This window comes from Hippocampus comes, unplaced genomic scaffold (assembly GCF_001891065.2).
Source record: "Hippocampus comes isolate QL1 unplaced genomic scaffold, H_comes_QL1_v1.1 scaffold78, whole genome shotgun sequence".
Classification (NCBI taxonomy): domain Eukaryota; kingdom Metazoa; phylum Chordata; class Actinopteri; order Syngnathiformes; family Syngnathidae; genus Hippocampus; species Hippocampus comes.
The window spans coordinates 2,244,866-2,261,968 of NW_017805798.1; the positions used below are offsets into that span (position 1 = coordinate 2,244,866).

The 17,103-nt window shown below is 46.2% G+C and overlaps 2 protein-coding genes across 2 annotated transcripts in view; one reads left to right on the forward strand and one right to left on the reverse strand.

Annotated features, from left to right (window-relative positions):
• Positions 1-14,738, forward strand: part of bmp1a (bone morphogenetic protein 1a) — a 31,335-nt gene extending 16,597 nt beyond the window's left edge. Inside the window, exons 7-19 of the mRNA XM_019885553.1 lie at positions 4,157-4,281; positions 6,871-6,986; positions 7,150-7,252; positions 7,730-7,846; positions 8,212-8,357; positions 8,433-8,628; positions 10,159-10,284; positions 10,529-10,876; positions 11,857-11,982; positions 12,068-12,195; positions 13,074-13,287; positions 13,477-13,727; positions 13,931-14,738. Coding sequence (XP_019741112.1) covers positions 4,157-4,281; positions 6,871-6,986; positions 7,150-7,252; positions 7,730-7,846; positions 8,212-8,357; positions 8,433-8,628; positions 10,159-10,284; positions 10,529-10,876; positions 11,857-11,982; positions 12,068-12,195; positions 13,074-13,287; positions 13,477-13,727; positions 13,931-14,065 — 2,131 coding nt within the window. The 3' untranslated portion in view covers positions 14,066-14,738. The remainder of the gene's footprint in view (positions 1-4,156; positions 4,282-6,870; positions 6,987-7,149; positions 7,253-7,729; positions 7,847-8,211; positions 8,358-8,432; positions 8,629-10,158; positions 10,285-10,528; positions 10,877-11,856; positions 11,983-12,067; positions 12,196-13,073; positions 13,288-13,476; positions 13,728-13,930) is intronic.
• An 89-nt stretch (positions 14,739-14,827) lies between these two features.
• disp3 (dispatched RND transporter family member 3) overlaps positions 14,828-17,103 on the reverse strand; it is a 15,293-nt gene continuing 13,017 nt past the window's right edge. The window contains exon 22 of the mRNA XM_019885552.1: positions 14,828-17,101. Coding sequence (XP_019741111.1) covers positions 17,021-17,101 — 81 coding nt within the window. The 3' untranslated portion in view covers positions 14,828-17,020. The remainder of the gene's footprint in view (positions 17,102-17,103) is intronic.

Consider the following 17,103-nt stretch of genomic DNA (forward strand, 5'->3'; position numbering starts at 1 on the left):
CACTCTTTGTGGTTACAGTGACCTAGACAGTAAAAAAACTGTTGGCTTTTGACCTGCCTGCCGCGTGAACGCCGAGGTGTCCCGTCTGAGTGTCAGATGTGGCCCTCACTCCTCTGCAGATTCTACAGAAAGCACGCCAGCCAAACGACCTCGCCGGCAGGCCACAGACCGACGTGCGAAGCCATGGAGCAGGCCCACTCTTTTGGACCCCGTCTGTGTCGCAGAGCGCCGAATAAATGAAACCGCTCGACCTCAGCCAAGCTCAAAGCAATCCAAATTTCATCGACGCGAGCCGCATTCTGTTTCGTCCCGACTGACCGTCCGAGGCTGCACGGAATGCAGTTACGTATGTAACGGTCGTTTTATCGTAGTCGGTGATATTCAGCAGAGATGAATTCGACGTGGTTCTATTTCATCCCTGCTGACCTTGCCAGGTGCGTTGCTGAAAAGCACTGAATGTTCCTTTCGCGCATGCGCAGTTCAAGCATGCAGAACAAATTAGTCACCGATGACGCTTGACGGGTGTCAACGGAGGCTCGGTTCCTAAGGAACCTTCTCATGTGAGCACGAAGATTCCCAGAAACAGGAGGCCCCATTCGGGATTCATCGAACTGTAGATACTGACGGGAATTTTACAGCACTGATGACGCATCATAAAATTGATCATGGCATTTTCGGGCCTGACCAATTAAATTTATTTGGGCCATTTTTTTTTCAGATTATTTGTATTTATTTATTTATTTGCACTTTAACAAATTACAACAAAAGACAAAGACCTATAAAGAAAAAGACCGATATTTTTGTGAATTTAATCGGACAGTTAACGGGGTTGTCAGAATTTTATGTTTCGTTTTCAGAGTGTCTAAAGCAGGCGCGTCAAACCCATTTTTGTAGCGGGCCACATTTTAGTTCCCGTTTCACTTGGAGGGCCATTCTGACTGAAACCAGAGTACTGTAATGAGAGGTTTGGTCTCAGAAAAAAGCTGAAAATATCTCACTGATTTGTTACATATGAGAATTTGAAATTTTGGTACAACTTATAGTGAGCATCATGGAAATTGATTTGCTTTCGCGGGCCACATAAAATGATGTGGCGGGCCAGATCTGGGCCCCGAGCCTTGAATTTGACACCATGGTCTAACGGTTTGAAAAAAAAAAAAAATGCAGAATCTTAACATTAATTTGAGCGCGCACATGCAGCCAATGGAGGAAAGGCCAGAATAGGAGCAGCGTCCTTCACCAACTGGAGACTTTTTCGGGAGGATTGGATGACTCCAAATTTAAGTTGGCTGTGCTAATCAAGTGTAAGAATAAGGAAATCAGGACTTTCATATCACATCAAATTGGAGCCACATTTTCCACCGCGGGCTTTTCCTTGGCCTTCAAAAACTTTGGGAATATTTTTTTTGTCGCACGTCACTAATGTAAAACCAAGGCAGGATGAAAACACGAGCTCCTTAGTGGAAGCGGCGGTTGGCAGAGGGTAACAAAACATCCAGCGAGCCTTGGGCTGCGGCACCCCCGAAAGAAAAGCCTCTGCAGCTGATGAGTCGGGAAGACCTTTGGCAGCAGAATACTTGATCCAACTTTGTCGGCCTGCAATCTTTTCGCTCCCACTGGGTCAAGATGTGGATTTAACCTCGCGATCCCCAAAGTTCGCCGGCTACTTTGGACACAACTATGTTAGGCTGATAATCTCCCTTGGTCCGGTTTCACTTGGGCGCAGATTCTGTCCCAATTGGCGGATTTGCGTTGATCAGTCAAGACGTGAGAGGAATGACTGCCGCTGCTCAGGAATGCTTCGCGCAATTCTGTTTGCTTTCCACGAGTCACTCCGAGCGCGTTTTCCCCGAGCGCCGATTGGCTCATCCACCTGTGCCCAGTGTCTTTTGTTGTCGATCCCCGAGCAGGCCGTTTTTTTTTTACAGTAAATCACCGTGGGAAGCCGAGGCTTTTACTCTGGGCTATTGTTTGCGAGATTTCATGCTTCCTCTTAATGTTTTGCTGTCTTCTTGGGACAAGTGAGCCTCAACGCCATCGGTTTTGTCTGTGTTGCGTTAGCCCCCAAGATGAGGGTTCTTTACTCCAAATTGTTTTTTTGGATCAGCTCGTGGAGCGCCGCCAACTCAAATAGAGACCTGCCAGTGTGCCCTTTGTCTCCTCTGACATTGGCTCGAGTGGAGTTTTTTTTTTTTTTTTTCCTCTTCCCTCAGAGAACCAGCATACGGGCTTGCGGAGGCTCAAAGAGAGACAAGCAAGCGGGAAGAGTCTAAACTGTTAGCTCAGGCGGCAGTGTTTGCACATGGCTGGCATTGATCGGCACGTCGCCATGGGAACGATCAGGGAACCGGGCCGCCGCTCGCCAATACTCAGAGGAGAAAAAAAAAATGGAGATGAGAAACGAGCAAAGTGTCAAATGAGACAGCAGTGTGAAAAGAGTCTTTTAAGACGTACTTCTTTTCTCTTGGCCTTTTGTCCAACCAAATATGCTGCACCTGACCTTTTTGGTTACGACGTCTTTCATTTTAGACTGATATGACTTTGTACGTACTCCTATGAAGAGGGCGGCCTCAATGCCAGAACTGTGTACGGTTTATATGCCGAACGGTCCCCGCTGCAATTAAAATGCTTTATATGAGGAACATCCCATCGCATTTTTCTTTTCGACCCAACTCTCGGTGTGAGTAATTAATGCTGATAGAGGTGCGGCCGTGCGTGTTGATTCAGGTCAATGATAAGTTGCGATGTATAAGCCAGGAATGTGATTACTGGCTTCTTTTTGTCACGAACAAATGAGTAAGGTGAGAGAAATGTTGTGCCACGTTTGGCAACAGTTTCTTGTCGTGCTTTGTGATTTGACTGTTTTCTGTGGTGTGTCTATGGTGAAATTAATTGGTGGATGACTTGAATCATTTAGCAAAGTCGATGGCACCTTGAGATAAGAGCGACCGGACTTTTTACCTTGACTTGCGATTAACTATCGGAAATGCGAGCACGGTCGGCTTTGAAGTCGGCTCACGGCGAGCGGCACGTTTGCAGATAGTAAACGATTTTTTCAAAAAGAGACTTTAAGATGTCTAAAGTTTACTCACCAAACAACATTGCTTTAAAGTCCTCTCGTTTCTGGCGAACACACGATGGGAAAGAGCATCGACGGGCTATCGAATAGCATCGGCGTGGTGACGTTCAAAGGCTTTAAATGGATATTTGAACACCAAAAGTGCAGCAACACACGTAGACAGAAGATAGAACAAATCTCACTGTCGCAACCGTGTCTTCTTTATCCTCTACATTAAATAATGAAAAAACGTACCATCTTACTGAGTCAATCTTGCCTGCATGATTGTATTGTACTTCCTCCTGATATTTGACAGAATCAAATCCAGATAACCTATTAATCAGACGATAAATTCACCAAATATATAATGAACGAAATGACTTTGTTTTTTGTTCCCTTAATGCTTACAACAATAAAGATGAGGACTACTTGCAGAACGTTTTACAATACCAGTACTTTGTCCTGTAGAATTTGTTTTACGATTCAATCGCCTCATTTTGGGGTTTTTTTTTTCAGGTGGGGCTGTTTGAATGATATTTGTCTTATGTATGTAATATGTTTTTTTTTTAATTGGCCATTTTTGGGCGGAAGTGGTAGTGTTGGCCAATTGAATCCTCTAGTTGTTTTTTTTTCTGGGGGGGGGGCTGGAACGTATTAATGTCTTAAGGCACCACTGTAATGCATAAAAATCAATTCTGTGAAAAGACAATATTTGCATAAAAAGCAAAAACAGCACGAGGAGAGAAGCTCAAGCGGATTCAAATAATGAAAGTAATGTACAAAACAATCCATTATTGTTCATATTTACATCGCTTTAAAGGCACGGATAAATAGTGCGCGTCGGGGTCAACGGGTTCGCACAACAATTCGGGCGTAGTTAAGCGGTTTTAGGTTGAAACTGGATTAAAATCCAGCGTTTCTGAGCAGGCTTTGTGCATATTATATACTGTGCGCATTGTTTCCAGTCATTCGTAAACCACACCGGAGGCGACGTCTTCCCCCCTCGTCCGGTGTTCACATGCACAAAATCCTCCGGAACGGGCTCTCAAGGGTCATGTGGCACTAACGTCCATCCGTCTCCCTCTCTATGCATCGCAGGGGCATCTTCCTGGACACCATCCTGCCGCGCTATGATGTGAACGGTGTGCGACCACCCATTGGCCAGAGAACCAGACTTAGCAAAGGGGATATCGCACAGGCACGCAAACTCTACAAATGCTCCAGTAAGACCAAAACGGCAGATCCTGTCTGCTGTGGGCTTTCTTTTTTTCTTTTTTCTTTTCTCTCCCCTCCCTTGTCTATTTTTGCACTTGCGTGAGAGATCTGCAGTTGTCCTGCTTTCCCTCGATGTATCTCCTACTGGATGGGAATAGCCTCTCCTCGACTTATTGATGTGGCGCGACTGCCTGGCTGCAGCGTCCCAGACTCCCAAGCGGAGAGGGAGCGAGCGCAAGCACCGGCCAGCGACGAGAAGTCGTCCCAGATACCCGCCGGTCATGAGAGGACAAATGGCTAACAAAGTGAAGCGCGACACGGCGAGGGAGGGTTACGTAAGCTGGCCGCTTTGGCGAAGCACTTTGTTGACACTGCGTTTGGTGTAAACAGAACGGATGGCGTTTAACGTCAGTACACGAGGAACAGACGCCGGCCGTGTCGATTTGATGTCACGCAGTTAATTACAGGTCAGGTCAGGATAGCGGCGCTGTCAAACACGGCGATGGCTCGCAAAGTCGAACCAGCTGCTGGGGCTTTACGTCGGAGGCCCGAGACGGCGGTTTTGAACCTTAAACGGAGCCATACCGTATATACACAGATTACCGTATGCGCATCTGTGTTTGCTCAACGTCATCTCCCTCAAGGACGGTGTTGGGGGAGGAAAGCCCCTTATGATGTGGCGGCAGCGATGTTCTTCCAGGAAAACCGACAGAAACCTTCCTCAGCCGCGGATCTCCCATTCGTGTATCGCGTTCCTGGAAATGTTTAATCATCGCTTACGCCGGCCCCCGAAGTGGTGTTTAAGCCTCTCGGATTGTTGTCCGCGACTCATCATTAAGGGGTTCCTTGTTTCGCCGCCGGCACGCACTTGAGCAAAGTCACTCGCGTCAAAAGTTGGGGAGGTTGTTTCATTTCTCCAAAGTGAGTTAAAATAACAAGAGGGGGCAACGGAGCGTAGATACAAATCTACGCTCAGTAACTTCACTGAATGAAATACATCTCGAACCTCCCCTTTTTTTGCCCCCTGGCGCCGGCATTAACGTCAAGTCTTTGCATATTTAATTTTGCCAGTTAAGCAGAAGCATCACGTACATAATGTATCACATCCTCTCGAGAGCTGAGTTATTTATAGAGGGCCGGTTTTATTTTCAGACCGGGCTTCAAGAGAGTGTGTCTCATATCGATTCATTTCTAAGCTCGTCATCTGGACCAAGGTTATTTTCGTGAGCGAAAACTCACGAAAATAACTAGGACGAAAATGAAATATTTTCATTTTATTTCCGTATTGCTGTGTCCGTACAGAAGGAGGGTCAAACCGTTGTTTGAGAACTGTATTTTACTCTATTATGCAATACTTTGCGACCTTTTAAAATCTTTTTATAAAGCGTGCGCCCAACAAACACAATGTATTAAAAAAAAAACCAAAAAAAAAAACATACATCTAGTATGAATTAAACTGAAACAAATTATTAAAAAAAAAAAACCCAGCTCATAAAAACTTGAACTCGCTCTCGAAATGAATTCAAGCTAACTCAATTTAAAGGACAAAAGTCAAAACCAAATGGAAAGTAACTCCACTGAAAAATCCCAAACTCTGACACCTCTGATCCGGACTGAGCGCCTCACCACATGTTTCACATGAAAGAGCTGCCTTTCCCTTTCTCCTTCTCAAACGCTCTCAGGGCCAGAAGGTCGGGGGAGGCAGAGCCTCACTCCAGATTGCGCAATCCCACACGAACCTGGTTGACGGGGCTCGGAATTGGGAAGTGCCCGTTTCTGTCGCGCTGACATTTTGAATATGTGCATGCTGCTTTTTTTCCAAAGTCAGGCTGACATATTTAATATTTGTCAGGAAAATATTGAGTTTTGCAGAAAAATGCAGTTAAGGGAGTGCAAGGTGAGGCGGACAGAATTCTGCCGCACGAAGAAGAGATTCAGCATTTGTGGAATATGCTGGCCCTCTTGAGATTTCCAAACTTGTCACATGCTTCAAAACACATCACCATTCCCAGTCTTTTATCTTCCACCCAGCCTTCTCATGCAATGGACTATTCATTAAGATAATTGAACAAAAATGCTGGTGAGGAAAATGAAACTGCAGCTGCGGTGAATTGGCAAACTTTTGCGCCAAATCAGAGCCAAACTTGGAAAATGTTGGAATGAAACCTTAGAAGGTTCCTCAAACCTGCACTACCAATCCAAACAGGATCCAATTAACAAATGAAGACCAACGCTGTCGCTTAAACATCTGCTTCAAACATCAGGTCCGAAAATACCAGTCCGTTTTTTTTTTGTTTTTTTTTAAATAAATGTCATGCTGCTAATTCACTAGCAAATATGCCAAGCCGCTTGACTTCGAAATGCGTCAATCAGACTAATGTCAGTGCCTCACAAACCGTGAACCTCACCACGCGTCACTCTTTGGTGTTACGATTTCAACATAGGCGTCGGCACTGCGGTTCCTGTGCAGGTGTCGGCGTGGATAGTCGGAATTTGCGGCAGAGGTGTTTGGGCCTGGGACTGATTTGCTGTTCCACATGGCTCACGGCTCAGGCCTTAACGCGCGCGTCCCCTCGTGTGTTTGTCTCCGCGGACAGGATGTGGCGACAGTCTCCAGGATAGCAGCGGCAATTTTTCCTCTCCGGGTTTCCCCAACGGCTACTCGGCCTACATGCACTGCATCTGGAGAATATCCGTCACGCCCGGAGAAAAGGTGAGCTGCCGGTAAAAGCCGAATCAGCGCCGCGGCGCTTTTCGACAAACAAACGCGGCTCTCGGTTCCATGTGCTGGCGTTGTCTCTCTTCCAAGGTTTTATCGCTGTGTGACCTTTGTCCCCGTCGAGTGTCAATAATCACCCCTCTCTTGGTTTTTAAAGATCATTCTGAACTTCACCTCCATGGATCTATACAGGAGCCACCTGTGCTGGTATGACCATGTGGAAATCCGCGATGGCTATTGGAGGAAGGCGCCGCTCCATGGTCAGTTTGATCCAAGCAAAAGGAGTTCATGACATGTTTGCCTTTCAGGAGACAAGACTTGTTGTTGATAATATATATATCGTCGTGTTTTGACGTGATTCTCCTCCCAACGAAATGTCTGTTGTCATTCGTTTGGTTTCGCATCACAAGCAAATTTCCCTCTGAGCACTTTCCATCTGGAATTTGAGGAGTTGACTTCCCGACGTGTCCCACGTGAGCATACGTTTTGGCAACTCAAGCGATATGGGTGTGGGGGGGTGGGGGGCCCTCGGGATGGTTTTGATTTGTTTCGACTCATATGGCTCACGAAGAGAGAAAGAAAGCCAGTGAGGCAAAGCAAAGTGACATTGCACTGTTTGTATATCGAAACATTGAGTGCAACGAGCAGCACGACGAGCGTGTTTTTGGAGGCATCATCCTGTAATTCTGCTCAAATTGTATGATACTTACAACCCCCCGAACCCCCCTGTGTTCCAGGGCGTTTTTGCGGCGACAAACTCCCCGAGCCAATCATCTCCACCGACAGCCGGCTCTGGATCGAGTTCCGCAGCAGCAGCAACTGGGTGGGAAAAGGTTTCTCCGCCGTTTATGAGGGTAAGCGCCCATTTTTCGGCACAGGGCGATATCGCTCAGCCGAATGAACTCGCACATCCGCCTCCAAGCTGCAGGAATCTCCTCCTTTTTTGGCAGCCGTGCTGCTGATGTGTCAGCCACTTTATGCTGCATTAATCAGATTTTGGCCGGCGCTCAGAATCGGCTCTATTGTTTCCAGGCCACGCAGAAGCCTGCGCGCGTGTTAGTCACTGTGTGTCTATGTGTGTGTGTGTGTGTGTGAGGCATTTCGGCTAATCCACATTGCGAAAATCCCAACAGTGCGCGCACGTTTTATTTTCTTAAGGCACGCGTTGATCATTTTGCGATCAAGCGAGTTTTTATTGTTTTCTCCCTGTCACGTGCAGCCATCTGTGGTGGGGAGGTGAAGAAGGACAGCGGCCAGATCCAGTCCCCCAACTACCCCGACGACTACCGGCCGAACAAGGCGTGCGTGTGGAAGGTTACCGTAGCTCAGGGCTACCACGTCGGCCTCACCTTCCAGTCCTTTGAAGTAAGGCCTCGAATCCAAGCGCGACGCACGCTTTTGGTTGACAGCCGGCCCAAAAGCGAACCTTCTGTCACGTAGATCGAGAGACATGACAGTTGCGCGTACGACTACCTGGAGGTGCGTGACGGGAACTCGGAGAACAGCCCCCTGCTGGGCCGCTTCTGCGGCTATGACAAACCGGATGACATCAAAACCAGCTCCAACCAGCTGTGGATGAAATTTGTTTCAGATGGCTCCGTCAACAAGGCCGGATTTGCAGCCAACTTTTTCAAAGGTCAGGGTTGAAAAGGTCGTGAACGCCGCGGGGGAATTTCTGCGTGTACGTCTGGAAGAAGTAATGTGTTTGGCATTAGCGCTCGAAATCGCAGGGGGATCCTTAAAGGTCAAACGCATTTTTTTTTCCCCCGTGATTGGAAATATTGGCAGTTAAAGGTTGCTATCGTGAAACCTTCCTGTTCCATTTCAGGCTTGAGTCCTTGAGACGTTTTTGTGTCCTTTTAACGATGCGCTTCCCAATTTGTGTTCAGTGGTGAAATCGGCATGGCGCTCCTGAGTGTCTTTTTCAGGAGCTGCGTTGAGGACGCCTCAAATAGATACAGTCCAAATATCCCCCCCAGGCCCTTCAGGTTCACACAATTTGTTGTGTTCTCGAGACTGACGAGTCCGCCGAAACGTTGACTCATTCAGCACACAAAATTATGACATTCATTTGCGCAAGAAACCACTCTTGAAATACTCTCAACTTGACTCAACCGCATGACAGCTGTGCCTCACGTTTCAATCTCCCCCCCCCCCCTCCTCGACATGAACTGTCGTGGAAGCATCGAAAGAAGCAAAACAGTGATGTAATGTAAAAAAAAATGTGATGAATGAAACCCTCTTCTTTTGAAACGTGGTGACAAATATTGCGGCTGCCCGGCGTCAAGGCACACCACCAAACAAAAAATACGGAAATGATGATCATGATGACGACGATGATGATGTGACAGTGGTTGGCTGTCTTGGAAGAGCATTTCATTGTTCTGACGGTCACTCTATGTTGCTTGCATAGATGCACGATTTTTCAATCCATTAAGTGAAATTGCGTAATTTAACCCAGAGGTGTCAAACGCATGGCCCGGGGGCCAGATCTGGCCCGCCACATCATTTTATGTGGCCCGTGAAAGCAAATCAAACATGTCAACTTCCGTGATTCTTGCTAAAATCTCGACCAAAATTTTAAATTCTCTGATGTAATAAATGAGAGCGATATTGTCAGCATTTTCTTGTTGCCAAACACCTCATTACAGTAACTGAAACAAGAGTTGAATTTATATAAGTGGTTGTTCTTGACTTCTTAAGATGATTTCAGTCATAATGACTCTCCAAGCGAAACGGTAACTAAAATGTGGCCCGTTACGAAAATGGATTTGACACCCCTGAGTAGACCAAACAATCTCTCATGACACATTGCGCCGCAGAACAGTAATTGGAAAACACTGAGCTAGCCACTTGGCAGCGAGCTAACTCGATTTCTAGATGTCAACTGAGTTTTCTTTTCTTTCTTTTTTTGCTTAAAGCAGAACCCCCCCAAAAATACAGATGGTTTTTGAGAGGCTGAAATGGATTCATAGAATTTCATTTGGGGAAAATCAAGTCAAGGTTTTGACATTTGCGGCGTTTGAGTTTGAAGGTCGCACCGTATGTGATTGCGCCACCGGGGTTGTGTGTGAACCTCGTTGTTTGGAGGATGTCTCGCACGGCGGCCATGGAAGCAAAGGGGGCCCAGCGAAAAGGCTCCCTAACGCACTTTTTTGTGTTTCAGAGATGGATGAGTGCTCCAAGCCGGACAACGGTCGCTGTGAGCAACGCTGTGTCAACACGCTGGGCAGCTACAAGTGTGCCTGTGACCCGGGCTACGAGCTGGCCGCTGACAAGCGCAGCTGTGAGGGTATGTCGGATGGTGTTTTTCTTCGCTCGGAACTAGCGCATTGTCACCTTTGCCACGCTGACAACCGTGACGACACGCAAGTAAACAATAAGACAGAACTAATAGCAATAATTTGGATTGAACGCTACACAGCATTTCCTTGGACTGGGCTGACACTTCTCTTGACGGGTTACATTTTTTCCTGATGGATATTTGCTCTTGGATCCCAGTCATGCCGTTTTATTTCATTTCTTGCCATGTGCAGCTGCCTGCGGAGGCTTCATCACGAAGCTGAACGGCTCCATCACCAGCCCCGGGTGGCCCAGGGAATACCCCCCCAACAAGAACTGCATCTGGCAGCTGGTCGCCCCAACGCAATACCGCATCACTCTGCTCTTTGACGTCTTCGAGACTGAGGGCAATGACGTGAGCACTGGGGTTCTTATGTATCGGCGCTGGGTGGGTTTGTTCTGTTTTCCTTTTTTGGTCACCACCGCCACGCGTCTCGCTGTGAAAGCCATGTATCACGTCAATGACCTCGCCGCCGAAAACGCCGCCGCCACTTCATCCGGCTTAGTGGTCGCAAAGGGATTTAAAGCGCAGTTCTTCTCCGGTGAGTTCATCGAGTTCGGAATTGATTTCAATTGATATCACATGCCATTAAGCAAAAGCAAAAAAAAAAACAAGAAAAATAAAGCCACTGCTTGTCTTTTGTCTCAATCAGTGTTCACTACCGCAGTGTCTGCAGACACCAGGTGGCTCCCTACAACCACGAGTGGCCTGCGGGCCTGTTCTAAAGATAGCTCACCAATCGTGATTTCCTAGGCCCATTATAGAAGCACATGTTCAAAAATGGAAACACTTAAAGAGATTTGTAGAAATGCACGTTGATATTTCTGCATCCTAATTATTTGTGACAAATCATGATCATTTTGTTAGGGTAGCCTATTCTAAAGATAGCTCACCAATCGTGATTTCCTAGGCCCATTATAGAAGCACATGTTCAAAAATGGAAACACTTAAAGAGATTTGTAGAAATGCACGTTGATATTTCTGCATCCTAATTATTTGTGACAAATCATGATCATTTTGTTTCTTCACATTCATAAATACAGACTGTTGAATTTCAAAAACTTTGAGCTAGCCTTGACAATCGCCAGAAGCTGAGCATAAAGAGATTTGTAGAAATGCACATTGATATTTCTGCATCCTAATTATTTGTGACAAATAATTCTGTTTCTTCACATGGATATCATTCGTTATTCATAAAAAACAGATTTCAAAACCTTTGAGCTAGCCTTGACAATCGCCAGAAGCTGAGCTGCTCAGTGTTTGTTTGCAGTCCAGGCATGTGGCCAGAGCCACAAGTCAATGACACATCTTGTCCTTTACACTCAAATGTCGTTTGTGGGGAAGTCCAATAATCATCCCATCATATTACATAATTGCAGCTGCATTTTGGTTATCATTTTTCTGGCAAGTAGAAAAATGGTCTCGCGTGTTCACGGGCCACACCCCATGATGTCGAGGGCTGTATTTGGCTAGCGAGCCTCGAGTTTGACACCCGTTGTCGCCCCCCGTGTGCGTCCTCAGACAAAGACGAGTGCTCCAAGGAGAACGGCGGCTGTCAGCACGAATGCGTCAACACCTTCGGAAGCTACAGCTGCCAGTGCAGGAGCGGCTTTGTGCTGCACGAGAACAAGCACGACTGCAAAGAGGGTAGCCTGACAAAATTCAGCATTGACTTCCTCTGCAAAGATTCTCACGCTGTTCTTTTTGGGGGGTGGGGCGGGGGTCATTGCAGCCGGCTGCGATCACACAGTGACCAGTGTGAGCGGTACCATCACCAGTCCCAACTGGCCAGATAAATATCCCAGCAAGAAGGCATGCACCTGGGCGCTCACCACCACGCCCGGCCACCGCATCAAAATAGTATGTGACACGTTCCTCACACATGCCCAAAAACATTGTTAGATGAAATGAAAATTTTCCGTAGTTGCGAATGTGATTGGTTGTTTTTGGTCCATGTGTGACCTGTGATCGGCTGGCGACCAGGACAACTCATTGGTACTCATTGGTTCCATGACCAAGCTTGTAATTTAGAACGCTCACATCTCAAATCATCTTTCCCCATTGAAATGAATGGAAAGGGCATGAATCCGTTACAGCATCCCCCCTCCCCCCCACAAATTGCATTTTCGTTTGTGTTTTTAATAAGGAAAAATAACAAACTGTGTCAAGTAAAATATCAACTAATAACATAACGCAGGTCAACGGCAAATTTTAAACAGGTGTTTTTTTCTGTGCCTCGTATTTTGACGCTGATTTTAAAAAAATGCTTACTTTTTTTTTTCCCTAGCACATCGGGTTTTTGAGAGATGTTCACTTTTTGTTTTTCAGTGTGGCCTGTAAAAGCTTGCAGACAAATGTCAAGACTTAAACGTCATCTCATGCATCGTGAATTAATGCCGCAATTCAAATCATTGTGATGCTCTTTCTGGTGTGCTCGCCTTGGCCACTGGGTGGCGGGATAATACTGTTGTGCACTTCCAGGAAGTGAGACTCTGTAGCATGCTGTAACATTGGTCGTTTTTACCGGAAGATAAAGAATGTATGCCTACGAGTATTGTTTTTACATTTTTCGTATTATGAAAAACATGCAGGTCGGGTCCCTTGTACAAGTACGCCTTGATAAAGGCGACATTTTGGATCCGCCTTTTGTGTTGCACGTGTACCTAATGAAGTGGCCCGCCACCGTCTCAAGAAGAAGCGCGCGAATGTAACGTTGACCAGTCCTCTTCCCGTCGTAGGCTTTCAACGAGATCGACATGGAGGCTCATCTGGAGTGCGCCTACGACCACATCGAAATCTACGACGGCAAAGACGGCAAAGCCCAAACTCTCGGTCGCTTCTGCGGCACAAAGAAGCCGCAGCCCATCACGTCCAGCGGCAATAAACTCTTCATCCGCTTTTTCTCCGACAACTCTGTGCAGAAGAAAGGCTTTGAGGCGTCCCACAGCGCAGGTCCGCATCGTCGTACCGTCACACAATTCTTAACACGTCACGTCAAAGCTTACTTTCGTACTTGAAAAACTCGCAAGTTGGGGCACCTGTAAGTCAAGGTAGCACTGTACTCGACATTTGTCTGGGAACGAGACTTAACTCCTCTTCGCGAAACAGAAAAGTTGAACTCTCGACTTTTTCCATGCGCAGAGTGCGGCGGTCGCCTGAAGGCCGAGGTCAAGACCAAGGACCTGTTCTCCCACGCCCAGTTCGGGGACAACAACTACCCCGGAGCCTCCGACTGCCAGTGGGTCATCTCGGCCGAGAAAGGTTACGGCGTGGAGCTCATCTTCCAGACCTTCGAGATCGAGGAGGAGGCAGACTGCGGCTACGACTACATGGAGCTCTTTGACGGGGCTGACACCAAGTCTCCGCGGCTGGGACGCTACTGTGGCTCGGGGGTAAGCGGAACAATTCTTGTCGACCTCGTTGTTGGATAGTGAATTTAAAAAGTCTCCACATCACTCTTGAAATGTCAGGTTTTTGTCATCACCTCCCAGAACCTATACAGCTCAATTAGAACAAAAAAAGTCTACATTTTAGGTTCACCCCACCCCAATTCACTGTGTTTTTTGCATTGTGTCTGTACCAACCCCTTGCCCAGCCTCCCGAGGAGATCTACTCAGCCGGCGACTCCATCGTGATCAAGTTCCGCTCGGATGACACCATCAACAAGAAAGGATTCCACTTGCGCTACACCAGCACCAAGTTCCAGGACACGTTGCACTCGCGCAAGTGACGAGTGGGGGCCGCAAGGGGCCGCGCGGGGCAGAGGGCCACCCGGAGGGGCCCCAAAGGGAGGCTCCCGCCAACCGCTCGGAAACCTTCGGCCACCAACGCCAATCAGACGCCGCAGAACAGCCGCAAGTCCGCCACCAAGCGCACCTCAGCTCCCAGGGGCTCCAGCTCCCCCCGCAGACTGTGAGGAGTAAAGCCATTCTCCAATACACCTTTTGACCTTTTTACGCTTAGGATTGGGCTTTGGCGGACAGCGGCGCTGGAAGGGGGGAGTTTATTGACCTGACCTCCCCCCTCCCATTCTGGTTCACTCTGATTTTTTTTTTTTTTTTTTAGTTTTTTTTTTTTTTTTCTTTTGAAAGGTGCCTCCCAACATACGGCACAACACAAGGAAACCAGTGGATTCTCAGGACCTGTAGGAAAAGGCAGGCATCAGCAGGATCGACCCCTGCTCTTGTCAACGCCGCACCAGATCAGCATCATCATTCTCATCACGAAGGACTTGAGCGGAGATGTGGGCCATGTCGTGGGAGAGGAAGAAAGTGTACACGGGGGACAACAGCGGCTTGATGTGTAACGGGCGGGCGCCGCGACGGCCACATTCTCACTGTTAGCATTAACCAAGGAACATAAGGAAGCAGTTTTCTTATTAAAGGACTAATCAATGAAATGTGGTCCATGGTCTTCTGGTTGGTCATTACTGTACCTCCATCATTTGTAAAGTGTGTGTATGTGTGTGTGTGTTTGTGCGCGCGTGTGCTTGCGATCTTTCCAAGGGAACAGGTGCTTTTTTTTTTTTGTTTTTGTCAACTCAAACTAGCGAGCACTTTACATTGAATTGTTCCAAAATCATTGAGCGTCTATGGATTTTTGTGAAATGCAATGCCGGTTCACTTATTTTAAAAAATGAATTTTATCTCTCTTCAAAATTGTTTCCCACCCCCCCACACCCCCACCAGTTGCTCCATTTTAGTTCCTCAGGCATACTTGAACATTGTGTGTGCCCTGTGACGTGGGGTAATAAAGATATGACTTATGTGTCCGTGTTTTTACAATTTTCCAGGTGAAAAAAAAAATGTCTTCTCTTTTTTTTCTTGCTCCAATGAAGTATTTCTCAAGAACCAAATGAGCCTGCCTATTTATTGTAGTCGTTTCGTAAATAATGTAAACGGTGAATCCATACCATAAGCCCGAGAACTGCCGCCATCTCATGTGTAGCCTTTGGGCTATGTTGAATCACATGCTGGTGCTCAAAGCGCTCTCTTCTGCATTTAAATTGGATTACTGTTTTACGAGGGCGTCCCATTATTTTGAAGATGGTAGAAAAGTTTCTATTACAAATATAAAATCATAAATGACAAGTCTTATTTGTCACCAGGCTCCATCCAGTGATGTCATCCAAAAAAAAGCAGAGGCCATCCAGCACCACCCTTTTTCGGCAGTGTTACATAACAACACACAAAAATGAACGTTTTTAAACAAATAAATGATACAAGTGTGAAGAGAAGGGTCTGGAAAGGGGCACATGCAATCCCCCTGCCCCCATGTGTGAGAAAATCTCGAAAGATGTGACAGCAGGAGACGAAAACATTTCAACCGCACTTATGAACTTTTCTGGGAGGGGCGTCTCGTGGGCATAATTTTAATCCAGTAAAGCGAAAGGACATCATGACCACGACATGTTGCGAGAAGCCACATTCAGTTCAGAGTAAACACAAAGATGGCAGAAGACACACCATGCCAGCATCATCTTATGGACATTTGAAGACATCGCACAGAGGCCAATGTGGTTATTGATGATCCATTTCATGCACAAAAGACTTCTAATTCACTTATAAATACGATCAAAAGCTTTAATAAATAGCAGGGAAAAAAAAGATAACATTCCAAACTGTATTCTACATATATTACATCCATACAAGTTAATGTCATCTGATCTAATAATGGATGCATTGAGCTGCACTGACGTAAGGTACGGTAAGCTCCTGTAGAAATTAAAACATCAAATTTACGGTGCAAAGAGCTGCAGTGAATGGTGCTCCTATTTTCATTAAATGAATGATGTAATTCATTGCAATGGCCTGCTGCCATTTGAATTTCAATGTATGGTGCAATGACTTTCAGTGGTATAAGGTTCCAATTACATTAACTTGAATTCAATTTTTAATTGAATGACATTTAATGTCCAGCAACGAAATACAGCGACAAGTTATTGTTCCAATTATGTAATTTAACAAAAAAAGATTGCAACATCTGATAAAGCAGCGTAACCAATCCAAAATAACAGGTCCGTTCATAACGAGGAGAAATGAATCTTTTGTTGCCATGACAACCCTTACATTGCCAAACAGAACAGAAACATGTCTCCCTTTTCTGGATTTGCACCAACAACTACAATGGGTTCCTCTTCCATAACATTTGGTAGAAACTGGCGAAGGAAAAGTTGATCGAAAAAAAAATATTGATATTGTTCCACAAATGAGCTTTTTTTTGGGGCAGGGGCTGTACTTAAATCTGACATCTTGAACATTCACCGTGAGTGCAAACGAGTGTTCGTATGAGGAGAAGTCCTCTGTGACAGTGGTTCTCAAACTTTTGATACAAAGTAGCACTTAAAAATAAAGACATAACTGCTCTCCAGGTACCAACATCATAAAATACAGTAGCCTAGTAGGTCTAAGTGTTTGTCAAAAACAAGGCAAGGATTTCATCCCGAAAAAGTACATTTAACATTATGAAAAGCCATAGTCACATAAAGCATTTAGAAAACAAACACTGACTTCAATAACGACAAAAAAGAAAACTAAATGAGTCATTAAAATGTATGGCACATAAAAGTTCAATCAAACATGTACAGTATGTGAATGAACAAGTAAAGATTAAATCTGAAAATTAAATCCGACTCATCGGTACTTGAGCAGTGCTTCTCTCTGAGACTCATTCCTCGATGACATCATCACGTTTGCACGCCGTCAGCCAGCCAGGCCGCCGGCAACCCCGCGCGGCCCAACGCCCACCACAGGGCCCCGCCGGCGCTCA